The sequence below is a fragment of the Myxine glutinosa genome, chromosome 10, assembly GCF_964187855.1.
Source record: "Myxine glutinosa chromosome 10, kmMyxGlut1.1, whole genome shotgun sequence".
In the NCBI taxonomy this organism is placed as follows: Eukaryota; Metazoa; Chordata; class Myxini; order Myxiniformes; family Myxinidae; genus Myxine; species Myxine glutinosa.
In genome coordinates, this window is record NC_136270.1 from 92,541,163 (window position 1) to 92,555,499 (window position 14,337).

General features: G+C 42.1%; 1 protein-coding gene across 6 annotated transcripts in view; it reads right to left on the bottom strand.

Moving 5' to 3' along the window:
- Positions 1–14,337, bottom strand: part of LOC137433952 (phospholipid-transporting ATPase ABCA3-like) — a 180,493-nt gene that overhangs the window by 126,382 nt on the left and 39,774 nt on the right. For 5 of the 6 annotated variants that reach the window (XR_010985765.2, XM_078785900.1, XM_068126462.2 and 2 more), the window contains exons 5-7: positions 10,750–11,003; positions 8,235–8,351; positions 3,346–3,466 (exon numbers count right to left, since the gene is read on the bottom strand). Coding sequence is in view for 5 of the 6 variants with exons in the window: in XM_078785900.1 (XP_078642026.1) it covers positions 3,346–3,466; positions 8,235–8,351; positions 10,750–11,003 (492 nt within the window). In the remaining variant the exon portion in view is untranslated. The remainder of the gene's footprint in view (positions 1–3,345; positions 3,467–8,234; positions 8,352–10,749; positions 11,004–14,337) is intronic. The other variant, XM_068126464.2, reaches the window with a different exon arrangement.

Genomic DNA, 14,337 nt, shown 5'->3' on the forward strand with positions numbered 1-14,337 from the left:
TCCAGAGCACATTGTTCCAGAAGTGCTGGTCTTTGCCGAGGTGTTCATTGGCAAACTTTAGTCTTGCCCTGATGTTCTTTCTGGACAGCAAAGGTTTCCTCCTGGCACACCTCCCATGGAGATCAAATTTGTGCAGCCTCTTTCTAATGGTAGACTTGTGCACTTTGACATCAACAGTGGCAAGAGCTACCTGTCGCTCCTGTGATGACATTCTGGGGTTCTTAGAGACTTCTTTCAGCATCTTGCGGTCTGCTCTCGGGCTGAACTTGCCGGGTCGGCCTGGCCTGAACAAGTTGGCAGTTGTTTGGGATCTTCTCCACTTGGAGATGATCTTCCGTACAGTCGAATGATTGATTTCATATTGTTTGGAGATCTTTTTAAATCCCTTCCAAGACTCGTAGGCACCCATAACCTTCTTTCTGAAGGCCTCAGAGAGCTCTTTTGATCTCGGCATGGTGACACTGCACACTTCAACAACAAAGAGCAAACAAAACTAAATGTCTGAGGTTTAAATAAGACAGTTTCCTCCTAGATGCTCTCTAACGACGTTCTAATCATTTGCACCTGAGCTGGTGCACCTGATTCTAATTTTAGGTATTTGAAGTAGTGATGAATGTGGGGGTGTACTTACTTTTTCCACATGCGAAATTTGCAATTATGTTTATTTAAATTATACCATGGAATACAAAATGTAAATGTTTCATGATATTTGTTATATTATATCACCTTTATCTATCAATGTTGTTGAAATGAAGATCAAATAGCTGTATGTTGAAATATGTTGAAAAAGTCAAAACTTTACATGGGGTGCACTTACTTTTTCACGTGACTGTATATGTAGTATATCTTCCCCCTCTCACCTCACCTTCCCCTCCCCTGCTCCCTCAACATCAGTACCCCCTCCTCCCCTCTCCCCACTGCCTTCCTCTCCCCTCCCCCTCTTGCCTCACCCACCCCACCCCTCCCCCTTCCACACTCCCCACTGCCTTCCTCTCCCTTTCCCCCTCAACATCCCCTCCTCCTTCCACTCTCCCCACTGCCTTCCTCTCCCCTCCCCCCTCAACAGCCCCTCTTCCTCCTCCCCCTTCCACTCACCCCAATGCCTTCCTCTCCCCTCCCTCTCTTGCCTCACCCGCCCCGCCCCTTCCCCCCGGCGATTATATTTCTTTATCAACACAAAACACAGAAGTAAAAAAGAAAATACAAGATGTATAATTCTGATAATGGCCTAATTCAATTCCCCCGACGCCCTCCCACCTCTCACCCCCTTTTTCTAACACTATTCCACAGTCGTTCCGATATCTCAGGCCATTACTTTTATGTGTCCAATATATCCGTTTAGCTTAATTGATTTAAATTACCACCATCATTTGAAGCAAGTAATAATTCATGTTGTTTGTTTTTTATCATTTATTTGAATTATGTTGCGGTTCGTTCGATTTAACATTTGATTTAACGGTTGTTTTGATTTAACGGTTGTTTTGATTTAACGGTTGTTTTGATTTAATGGTTGTTTTGATTTAACGGTTGTTTTTATTTGACGGTTGTTTTGATTTAACGGTTGTTTTGATTTAACGGTTGTTTTGATTTAACGGTTGTTTTGATTTAACGGTTGTTTTGATTTAACAGTTGTTTTGATTTAACAGTTGTTTTGATTTAAGGGTTGTTTTGATTTAACGGTTGATTTTTGATTTGATTAAACGGTTGTTTTGATTTAACGGTTGTTTTGATTTGATGGTCGTTTTGATTTAATGGTTGTTTTGATTTAACGGTTGTTTTGATTTAACGGCTGTTTTGATTAAACGGTTGTTTTGATTTGACGGTTGATTTTTGATTTGATTAAACGGTTGTTTTGATTAAACGGTTGTTTTGATTTGACGGTTGATTTTTGATTTGATTAAATGGTTGTTTTGATTTAACGCTTGTTTTGATTTAACGGCTGTTTTGATTTCACGGTTGTTTTGATTTCACGGTTGTTTTGATTTAACGGTTGTTTTTATTTGACGGTTGTTTTGATTTGACGGTTGTTTTGATTTAACGGTTGTTTTGATTTAACGGTTGTTTTGATTTAACGGTTGTTTTGATTTAACGGTTGTTTTGATTTAACAGTTGTTTTGATTTAACAGTTGTTTTGATTTAAGGGTTGTTTTGATTTAACGGTTGATTTTTGATTTGATTAAACGGTTGTTTTGATTTAACGGTTGTTTTGATTTGATGGTCGTTTTGATTTAATGGTTGTTTTGATTTAACGGTTGTTTTGATTTAACGGCTGTTTTGATTAAACGGTTGTTTTGATTTGACGGTTGATTTTTGATTTGATTAAACGGTTGTTTTGATTAAACGGTTGTTTTGATTTGACGGTTGATTTTTGATTTGATTAAATGGTTGTTTTGATTTAACGCTTGTTTTGATTTAACGGTTGTTTTGATTTCACGGTTGTTTTGATTTGACGGTTGATTTTTGATTTGATTAAACGGTTGTTTTGATTTAACGGTTGTTTTGATTTCACGGTTGTTTTGATTTAATTGTTGTTTTAATTTAACGGTTGTTTTGATTTAAGGGTTGTTTTGATTTAATGGTTGTTTTGATTTAAGGGTTGTTTTGATTTAATGGTTGTTTTGATTTAACGGTTGTTTTGATTTAACATCCCAATAAGTGGTTTCAGTTGGTTCAACTGTTTTTGGTTTAATTTATGGTTTAAATTTGAATGACATGTGTTTGTTCCAGAATGGCATTGATTGGTGGTTTTGGTGTCCCCAACCCCTTTTTCCATTGATAAAGGGGGGTGTAGAATTGTTTTTCTTTACTCTTGAGAAAGGTCATCAGTGGGATGCACGTTTGTCCGTGTTGCTGAGCGAAATGTCGAGCAGGTATTTATTTTGCTCATTAAAGGTTGGAAAACTCAAGATGGATTCATTTCATTTTAATCCCAACGGCAACTCATTACTTTATATGTATATATAATTCGCAGCAAGTTTTCAGCTAAAAGTGGCAGTGACTGAGCGTGGAAGAGAAATGGAGATGTGTGTGTGTGTGTGTGTGTGTGTGTGTGTGTGTGTGTGTGTGTGTGTGTGTGTGTGTGTGTGTGTGTGTGTGTGTGTGTTTTGCAGCAGTGGGTGTGGTTTAGCATGAATGGTGCATGTTGTAAGGGTAGGTGGTCGGTTGTTTTTTATTTTTTTTGTGTGTGTGTGAGTGAGTCGATGAGGGGCTATTTCTTGGAGTGGAGGCGGTTTTGTTGTTGTAGTCTGTGTTCTCACTGGCTGGGTGGGGGGTATGTACCCATCCAGGTGTAGCTGCTGCATGTAGAGGCGTGTGTGAATATTAAAGAGGGAGTAAATCACATACCACGGTTAAAGAATGTGCTCAACATGAAGCTGAAGGAAATCGTGGCAACCATGAAGAACAAGAGAAATACAAAGATGAGGGTGGGATCGCTGTGGTTCAGCACCGCTCCGTTCACACCTGTCTGAATGCACATATATTAACTGATAATATCTCAATTAAGAAAACTGAACAACACATTCTACTCCCCACATATAACTTGTTGTCTCGTGTGATCACAACATCGACTCAAATTGTGTGCAACTTATATTTCTTTAACAACACAAAACACATTGTGTGCAAGTAAAAAAGAAAATACAAGATGTATAATTCTGATAATGGCCTCATACAGTTCCAGTAAAATATTTCATAGCTGACGGGGTCTAACAAAGAGTTTATAGTAAACCTAGACTAAAGACAGAGAAATTATTAGTGTATTTGTCTTCCATTTAAATTAATGAATTAATAGCCGGCGAAGCCGGTGTTGTGAATGAACGCATACGTAATAGCCGGCGAAAGCCGGTGTTGTGAATGTATGCGTACGTATTATGTTGAAAAGCCAGATTTTTGCTGGGTCCCTTGAGAATTTCGAAGCTTTGACGCACCAAATCGCTCAATGGAGGCCGCCATCTTGCAGATGCGGAAGTATGCATAACAAATTGCAAAAAGTTCAATAGGAGTATGTTTCACCCGTCTTTTTTTGATTCACAATCTCATGCACCTCTAATTTGTAATTACAATACTTTAAGACCAACCTCGGCCCGCACGGGCCTCGTTATCTTCAAAGAAAATCGTCACCAAACACCGGAACCAATGAGATTTGAGCATTTGAAAAAATATTTCAAAAACCAAATCACTCAATGGGGGCCGCCATCTTCCGGATGCGGAAGTATACATTAAAAAATTGCGAAAAAGATCAATAGAAGTTTGTTTCACCCGTCTTTGTTTGATTCACAATGTTATGCACCTCTAATTTGTAGTTAAAATACTTTAAGACCAACCTCGTTCCCGGGCCATGGTTATCTTCAATGAAAATCGTCAGCAAACACCAGAACCAATGAGATTCGAGGATTTGAAAAAATATTTCAAAAAAGCTTATTACAGCGTTTCGGAGGCTGAAAACGGCGTCAAATCTTCTAAAATTGACGAAGAATTTTTTTTAGAAATCTCGCGGCCGTAGGGATTAGTTCTTCACGGCCGGAAATATCCGAAGTTGAGACGGAATTCACCGAAATAATCAAGAAGGAAATTTTATAAATTTTAATCTCATCCAGAATGCAAATGGTGTCATTTTGAACAAGGTACGGTACCTACGACACCTACCTACTACCAACTACCTAACCTACTGATGCCATAGTGATGGGTAAAATAGTGGCAAGAGGCTTTGGCTTCGCCGGCTCATTGCGGCTTTGCGGTCGGGTACTAGTATGTTGAAAAACCAGATTTTGCTGGATCCTTTGAGAATTCCAAGCTTTGATGCACCAAATCACTCAATGCAGGCCGCCATCTTGCGGATGCGGAAGTATGCATAAAAAATTGCGAAAAAGTTCAATAGGAGTTTGTTTCATCCGTCTTTTTTTGATTCACCATCTTATGCACCTCTAATTTGTAATTAAAATACTTTAAGAACAACCTCGTTCCCTGGGCCCACATGGGCCCTGGTTATCTTCGACGAAAAAAGTCACCAAACAGCGGAACCAATGAGATTCGAGCATTTGAAAAAATATTTCTAAAAACAAAATCGCTCCATGGAGGCCGCCATCTTCCGGATGCGGAAGTATCCAAAAAAATTGAGAAAAAGTTCAATAGGAGTTTGTTCCACCCGTCTTTTTTTGATTCACATTCTTATGCACCTCTAATTTGTAATTAAAATACTTTAACACCAACCTCATTCCCCGGGCCCGCAAGGGCCCTGGTTATCTTCAACGAAAATCGTCACCAAACACCGGAACCAATGAGATTCGAGCATTTGAAAAAATATTTCAAAAAAGCTTATTACCGCGTTTCGGAGGCTGAAAACGGCATCAAATATTCTAAAATTGACGAAGAATTATTTTGTAGAAATCTCGCGGCCGTAGGGGATCGTTTTTCGCGGCCGAAAATATCCAAAGTTGAGACGGAATTCACCGAATTAATCAAGAAGGAAATTTAATAAATTTTAATCTCATCCAGAATGCAAATGGTGTCATTTTGAACTAGGTACGGTACCGACTACACCTACCTACTACCAACTACAAACTACCTAACCTACTGATGCCATAGTGATGGGTAAAATAGCGGCAAGGGGCTTTGGCTTCGCCGGCTTATTGCGGCTTTGCAGTCGGGTACGAGTATGTTGAAAAACCAGATTTTGCTGGATCCTTTGAGAATTCTAAGCTTTGATGCACCAAATCACTCAATGGAGGCCGCCATCTTGCGGATGCGGAAGTATGCATAAAGAATTGCGAAAAAGTTCAATAGGAGTTTGTTTCTCCCGTCTTTTTTTGATTCACAATCTTATGCACCTCTAATTTGTAATTAAAATACTTTAAGACCAACCTCGTTCCCTGGGCCTGCATGGGCCCTGGTTATCTTCAACGAAAATCGTCACCAAACACCGGAACCAATGAGATTCGAGCATTTGAAAAAATATTTCAAAAAAGCTTATTACCGCGTTTCGGAGGCTGAAAACGGCGTCAAATATTCTAAAATTGACGAAGAATTGTTTTTTTAGAAATCTCACGGCCGTAGGGGATCGTTTTTCACGGCTGGAAATATCCGAAGTTGAGACGGAATTCACCGAATTAATCAAGAAGGAAATTTTATAAATTTTAATCTCATCCAGAATGCAAATGGTGTCATTTTGAACTAGGTACGGTACCTACTACACCTACCTACTACCAACTACCTAACCTACTGATGCCATAGTGATGGGTAAAATAGTGGCAAGAGGCTTTGGCTTCGCCGGCTCATTGCGGCTTTGCAGTCGGGTACTAGTAGCCGGCGAAGCCGGTGTTGTCAATGAATGCGTACGTAATATGTTGAAAAAAACAGATTATGCTGGATCCCTTGAGAATTTCGAAGCTTGATGCACCAAATCGCTCAATGGAGGCCGCCATCTTGCGGATGCGGAAGTATGCATAACAAATTGAAAAAGTTCAATTGGAGTTTGTTTCACCCGTCTTTTTATGATTCACAATCTTATGCACCTCTAATTTGTAATTAATATACTTTAAGACCAACCTCGGCCCGCACGGTCCTGGTTATCTTCAACGAAAATCGTCACCAAACACTGGAACCAATGAGATTCGAGCATTTGAAAAAATATTTCAAAAACCAAATCACTCAATGGAGGCCGCCATCTTCCGGATGCGGAAGTATGCATAAAAAAATTGCGAAAAAGTTCAATAGGAGTTTGTTTCACCCGTCTTTTTTTGATTCACAATCTTATGCACCTCTAATTTGTAATTAAAATACTTTAACACCAACCTCGTTCCCCAGGCCCACACGGGCCCTGTTTATCTTGAACGAAAATCGTCACCAATTACCGGAACCAATGAGATTCGAGCATTTGAAAAAATATTTCAAAAAAGCTTTTTACCGCATTTCGGACGCTGAAAACGGCGTCAAATAATCTAAAATTGACGAAGAATTATTTTTTAGAACGTTCGCGGCCGTAGGGGATAGTTTTTCACGGCCGGAAATATCCGAAGTTGAGACGGAATTCACCGAATTAATCAAGAAGGAAATTTTATAAATTTTAATCTCATCCAGAATGCAAATGGTGTCATTTTGAACTAGGTATGGTACCTACTACCAACTACCTAACCTACTGATGCCAGTGATGGGTAAAATAGTGGCAAGAGGCTTTGGCTTTGCCGGCTCATTGCGGCTTTGCAGTCGGGTACTAGTAGCCGGCGAAGCCGGTGTTGTGAATGAACGCGTACGTATTATGTTGAAAACCAGATTTTGCTGGATCCTTTGAGAATTCCAAGCTTTGACGCACCAAATCACTCAATGGAGGCCGCCATCTTGCGGATGCGGAATTATGCACAAAAATTGCGAAAAAGTTCAATAGGAGTTTGTTTTACCCGTCTTTTTTTGATTCACAATCTCATGCACCTCTAATCTGTAATTAAAATACTTTAAGACCAACCTCGTTCCCCGGGCCCGCACGGGCCCTGGTTATCTTCAACGAAAATCGTCACCAAACACCGGAACCAATGAGATTCGAGCATTTGAAAAAATATTTCAAAAACCAAATCACTCCATGGAGGCCGACATCTTGCGGATGCAGAAGTATGCATAAATAATTGAGAAAAAGTTCAATAGGAGTTTGTTTCACCCGTCTTTTTTTGATTCACAATCTTATGCACCTCTAATTTGTAATTACAATACTTTAAGACCAACCTCGTTCCCCGGGCCCACAAGGGCCCTGGTTATCTTCAACGAAAATCGTCACCAAACACCGGAACCAATGGTATTCGAGCATTTGAAAAAATATTTCAAAAAAGCTTATCACCGGCACCGCGTTTCGGAGGCTGAAAACGGCGTCAAATATTCTAAAATTGACGAAGAATTATTTTTTAGAAATCTCGCGGCCATAGGGCATCGTTTTTCACGGCCTGAAATATCCGAAGTTGAGACGGAATTCACCGAATTAATCAAGAAGGAAATTTTATAAAATTTAATCTCATCCAGAATGCAAATGGTGTCATTTTGAACGAGGTACGGTACCTACTACACCTACCTACTACCAACTACCTAACCTACTGATGCCAGAGTGATGGGTAAAATAGTGGCAAGAGGCTTTGGCTTCGCCGGCTCATTGCGGCTTTGCAGTCGGGTACTAGTAATTACATTAATTAAGACAATTAAATTAATTTCTCTTACCCTATAGCTTTAACTTATGAGTAAATTTTGAGCTAACCAACCTTGACGCAAAAAAGGATGGTGACCAGCAGGACAGATATGGTTGTGAAGAGGAAGAAGTGGAGAAACCATGCTGTCCAATGTAGCCAGTTGCAAAGGCCCATCATCTTCATGTATTCCTGAATGGAGATCACATTACATACAGAAAAAAACTGGCTTCGTTTCAAAATGCAGCATCCGAAACTTGCACTGTCCAGCAATATAATGGAGACATCGCGTTTTCGGATCAAACTTCATACATTTTGCCTGGATTATTATCTTTTTCATGCAAATAAGCTGAAAAGATGCACATGAGGCTGTTACGGTGGAGAAAAACTGAGAAAATTCTATTATATCCCTTTCCCTTCTCCTTCAGGTGCACCCACTGGTCTTTAGTGTTATTGCCTCTGCCACAGAAGGTGAATGGAGGTTGTGTTTTCACCCCTACATGTCTGTTTATCTGTCTTTCTGTCTATTTATCTGTCTCTCTGGCTATCTGTCTGTCTGTCTGTTACCATGATATCTCAAAAAGTTGTGGATGGATTCCTCCAGTTTGGGTGTGTTACAAGGACGAATTGATTCAATATTTGGTGAATATCCAAATCTGGATCCAGATATGAGAATTTTTTTAAATTTCTAAGTGATTCTTCACCATTGAGAGATAGGGCCAAAAACGATATGTAGCACAATATTTCAAAAAGTTGGGGACGAGTTATGACAAAACCAGGTGGATAAGTTGGTAGGTGACAAGAACAAGCTTATTGGATGCTTTGAAAATGCCATGAGCACGCATGGCAGTTCTGCTGCTGTTTTGAAAAAGACCACCAGATAGGCGGCATTGTGTGCTTCGGGGGGGGGGGGGGGGGGAGGTCCCTGATGTGAGCGGTCTGAGCGCTGTGGTAGAGCGCCGCCCTGTGCTGTGGAGTGGCAAATGGGGACAAGCTGTGGGGGTTACAAACACTGTGAAAGAGTGCCCCGCCCCTGTCCTGGGTGGTTCGTGTGCAGCCACCCGGTTGCTGGTTGCAACATTTTTCTGTGTGCACGTCTGCCGCTGATGCAATGCCTCTCTATAACCAGTTATCTGGTACACATTTTGCCGACCTCGGAAAGATGACAGGCTGAGTCAACCCCACCTGGCGTTAATTCAACGGGATTCGAACTCAGGACCTTAGGATCCCAAGCCCGCTGCCCTAACAATTAGGCCAACACCAGGTACCCCTGTCCTGTGGAGTGGCCAATGGGGACCAGCTGTAGGCGGTCCAAATAAGTAATTAAAAACTGTAGCACATTTTCTCTCTCATTCATTCATTCTCTCTCTTTCTCTTTCTCTTTCTCTTTCTCTTTCTCTTTCTCTTTCTCTTTCTCTTTCTCTTTCTCTTTCTCTCTCTCTCTCTCTCTCTCTCTCTCTCTCTCTCTCTCTCTCTCTCTCTCTCTCTCTCGTTCATCGCTAATGGGATGCAGACAGTTCGAGAGACTGAGGACGCCATCTCCCGGGTGTCATCACCTTCCTCTCTATTTCGTCCTGGTGCTGCGTCAAACTGTACAACCACACCATCGTTGTGGAGCCACAACCAGCTCATGCCTTCCTCATGTCCTCACCTATTTTGATATCCCCATCGTTGTGTGAATCTGGTATTTGGGCGCCATAGTGTGGAATAGTTTTCATTGTACATAAAATGCTCCTTTCATCCCTATTTGTGTCTGCCAAGCGCTTGCTTTGTCTCGTCTATTTATTAATTGTGTCTTATCCTTTCTCATCACCATATTATTTTAATAAACTTATAACCATTTAAATTATAGACCTTAACCATTTAACCATAACCATAACCTTAACCATTTCAATTATAAGAAACGACTTCCCACCTTTTTGCCTCCCACATATGATTCAGCCCCAGTTTTGGCTTGGCTTTAACCACCCTTGGGAAGTTGTAAATAGTAATCAAGAACACAGTAAATATGGTAAACATTGCTTCGGTCATCTGCGGAGGTGTTAGAACTAAGACAGGCAGGATAGCATAGAGGTGTGCACACTCACCTCTGAGCTATCTAGCCTGGGTTTGAATATCGACCCAGATATATATTGTCATCATGGTGCTTCGCATGCAGAGCAAGGCAACAAAGTGTGTACCATCCATCAGATGGACATTAAAACATTAATTAGGCGTTGGTAGCACCACTCTGTTAAAGTTTGGTACATCTCATCTCATATCATCCATTCTCGACAAATTTTCATTTTCTTTGTCCAACTTCCAATAAACCTAACATATACATCCGTTAACAACATGTATATCGTTGTTTTGCAATGTTCATGTAATGCTGATGGATGTCTCTCGATCTCTATGGGGCCCTCACTATGTCTGCCAATATTTTATGTAAAATGACTGGGAAGACGAATTTCATGTTTTGATATAACCAATAAAAGAAGTCTAATGTAAACGTAAGTTAATATATCCTTATACTTCACATACATATAAATTCATTTTCATGAAATGTTTTTTATTAACACATACCATTTAATCAAATAGATTGAAAAGATACCTTCTGCTTTCGTTCTTTCTCCAAGACAATGCTTCCTACAATGCTTCCAATAACGAAAATAAAGCTAAGCATCACCAAGATTGGGATCTGCGTCTGGATGGTAAAGATGAAGGGGTCATCCAAGTACTCAGGATATGGGAATCTCTGGAGCAATATGGACATTGATGAGAGCATGCCTGACTGGCCTGATAGGGTCTTGATAACAGCTTGATCAATAACATGTTGCAGAGTGAGAAATCCCTCAGCGTAATAACCTGAGGGAGACAAACGAGAATTACAGATATTCCTGAAAGGCCAAGGTAAGGCCCAAAATCAGAACACCTAAATGGATATGTGTTCAAATATATGAGAAAAGGTGAAGGAATGTTTGGAAGCCAATGAATGAAAAAGTAAAAAGGAGAAGATGCTCAACTGCAAATCAAAGTGCAATTTTTGTACAGTATTTATAATTGTGCTCTAGTTGTAAAATTAAACGAGAAGCGCACTTTATAACTGCGAGCAGCTATAGCCGGGTAATAATCCGCCCCGTTTTGATACAACTCTGCTTTGATCGACACGACTCATTATGTCATTTTATTAAATTGAATTCAGAATGGGCAGTCGATCACATATTTTAAGTTTCACATTGGTCTATAAGGTTTTTATATAATATATAAGGTTTGGTTTTTATATAATATATATTATTTAAAAAATTTATATAATATAGTGTTGCGGTTTTGATTTTTTTATAAAAAATGGTTAATTTCCCCCTCATAGTTTAGTCACACTACAACACGTAGCCTCGCGATAGTTCAGTTATGTCTTAGTAAATGTAAGCATAGTCCTTTTCCTGTGTTAGTTTTGTGTTGAGTAAAATAATGAGAGTTAGGTCCTTCCATTGCTTATGCCACCTCGATACTTTGGTTTTTGGCGCAAATTAACACGAGGCCGGCCTAACAAGTCAATCAAGGTCGAAGGAAGGCGGAGGAGAAGCCGACGGTAAGCGCAAGCCACCAATCAGGGCTAGAACGGAGTGGCTTGTCACTGCGTCAAAAGGCGTGGTTAGAAAATTCGATGGGGGCTAAGGGCGTGGCCAATATAACCCTTTGCGCAAAGCCCCCACCTCCGTTTTGAGGAGAGAGGCACTTGAACAAGTGAACAGAGTTATGGGAGAGGCGCTTGAGAGTTGAACAAGTTCTGAGGAGAGATGCACTGAAAGAAGTTAAACGGGTTTCGAGGGGAGTGGCGCTTGAACAAGTTGAATGCTCGGTTGAGCTTGAGGCAGATCCTCCCTATTGAGTTACGCGAGTGAAAGCGCGCCGTTGATTAATAGCGCTGTGAGGAACCACCGAGCTATGCGAGAGACGCGTATATTTTCCTGCCTGCCTGCTCTGCCTTTGTTCGAGAGACGCGCTGCAAGGATCCCTCCCGCCGCCTGCTTGCCTTCATCGAGGGACGTGCTGTGACCGGGGAGGGCCACGCCGTGCGAAGCTGTTCCTGGACGACCAAGTTGGCACGTTCAGCACATGAACACCATTCTTCCTTCATTTCCCCCTGTGAGTGTGAATGGGCCCGAGTCTGGGGATAAGCTAAGACTGTTTAAGTGCCTGCTCTGTGTCTCTGCTTCCACCGATCCTTGTACATAATAATTATTAAACCTGTGTTCTTCCTTATATTCGACCGTCTCGTCCCTTCCATTATTGACTGAGTGTGGTACGAATTATATCGCTCTAATCGGGTTCCAATATAAGATAACAGCACAGACCACGTGGTACGCCATCCGCTCGGACGTACTCAAATTATGCGTGGTTCATGCGAGGCTTGATCCCCGCTTCCACGGCGGCGTAGGTACTTAGGTACGTGTGAGAATTGTCCCAAAACCCTACCTTGCGTCTGCCCAGGAGGGGCGACTCAAGTCTCATGGTTGCGACGACCCAAAGAGAACAAGGGGCTTAATCATCCCTTGGTAAGGGCATGAGGGTCAGCAAAAACCGTAACATTTGGTGTCAGGAGTGGGATTGGACCTGGAGTGCGCTTGACGCACTCGAAATTACGAGCGGACGAAATTTAGTAGTAAAATCCAAATTTGTATTCGTACCATGGCTGGCCAAGGTGGTTGAATGCCGGTGGGGGTCGATGAAAAGGAGAAATTAATGACCCAAGACCAGGAGAGACAGTTGGCAGTGGAAGCTGAAAAGGGTGCGGCAGCTGGTAACGAAAATGGCAGCGCCTCGCATGTGGCCATGGCAGCCGAGTCCGCTGTGCGAGCCTTTTCTAACATTGAATTGCTCCTAATCCAACTGAATGCGAAAATGGACAAATCAGGAGCAGAATTGAAAGAAAAAATGGATGCCCAAAACGAAGACATGAATGCTCATAATGAGCGATTGGAAAAACAAATGAAAGAAATGGGGGACAAATCAAAAAGGGAAATAATTGATGCCCAAAAGGACGAAATGCGGGGACTAAAGAATAACATGAATAAAATAAATGAAAGAATGGACATCCGAAGGGAGACATTAAAAAAGATGAGGGAGGAATCCAGGTATGATATGGAAAAATTGGGGGAGGACATTGGGCGCAGGTTGAGTGAGGAGGTTGCAGTGGAGCGTGACGAGGTGACGCGATGTGAGGAACGCGTGGGGAGCGAGCTTGAGCGAGGCACAGCCAAGTTGACCGGGGATAATGAAGTCGCGACGCAAGAGGAAATTGTAAAAGAGCCAACGATCGTCGAATTGGGGATGGAAATGTCGGGGGCGCCGGGGAAGGTCGAATTGGAAGACAAAATTTCATGGGCGCCGGCGGTCGTCAAGCTAGAAAAAGAAATAATTGGTGCCGAAGAGACGGTAGAAAAAGAGAATAAATCGCGGGAGAAAGATGGGATATGTACAAAGTCTGCATTTACACCGTGATGCCATGCTTGCTAACCCCAATAAATGTTTACAGGTGCTGGTGAAGAAGCAGGGGAAGGAGGACCCCGAGGTGAGAAATAATGGCGCGAATGGGTTTTTGTCGCGCTTGGGAGAGAGACGAAACCCCGGGCGATCGCGGAAGGTCCATTGTGCGGTGTACGAGGGCGACTGGTGCGCGTGTGAGAGAAAAGTGTGCGCCGAAGGGTGTGAGAGAAAGGTGTGCGCCGAAGCATGTGAGAGAAAAGTGTGCGACAGGGTGTGCGATGATTGGGTGTGTAACAGGAGAGTGCACATCCGAGAGTGTAGAAAAAGAGTGTGCGATGACCGAGTGTGTTACAGAGTGTGAGGGAAAATGCACACCGGACTGTATGCGTGGAGAGTGCGTTACAGAATGTGTGCAGGAGTGCACACCCGAGCGTGTTGCAGAGTGTGTGCAGGAGTGCACACCTGGGGGTGTTACGGAGTGTGTAACGAAAAAGTGTGCGCCAGGGTGTGTGATGATTGGGTGTGTAACAGGAGAGTGCACACCCATGGGTGTTACAGACTGTGTGCGGGAAGAGTGTGTAATGGAGTTTGTGAAAGGTGTGAGTGCGCCTAGGTGTGCAGGTGTGAATACTGAGTGTGAGGGAGAATGCACACGGGAGGACATGGAAGGAGAGTGTGCGGTAGCGGAGTGTATGGGAGGTGCGGGGACGCC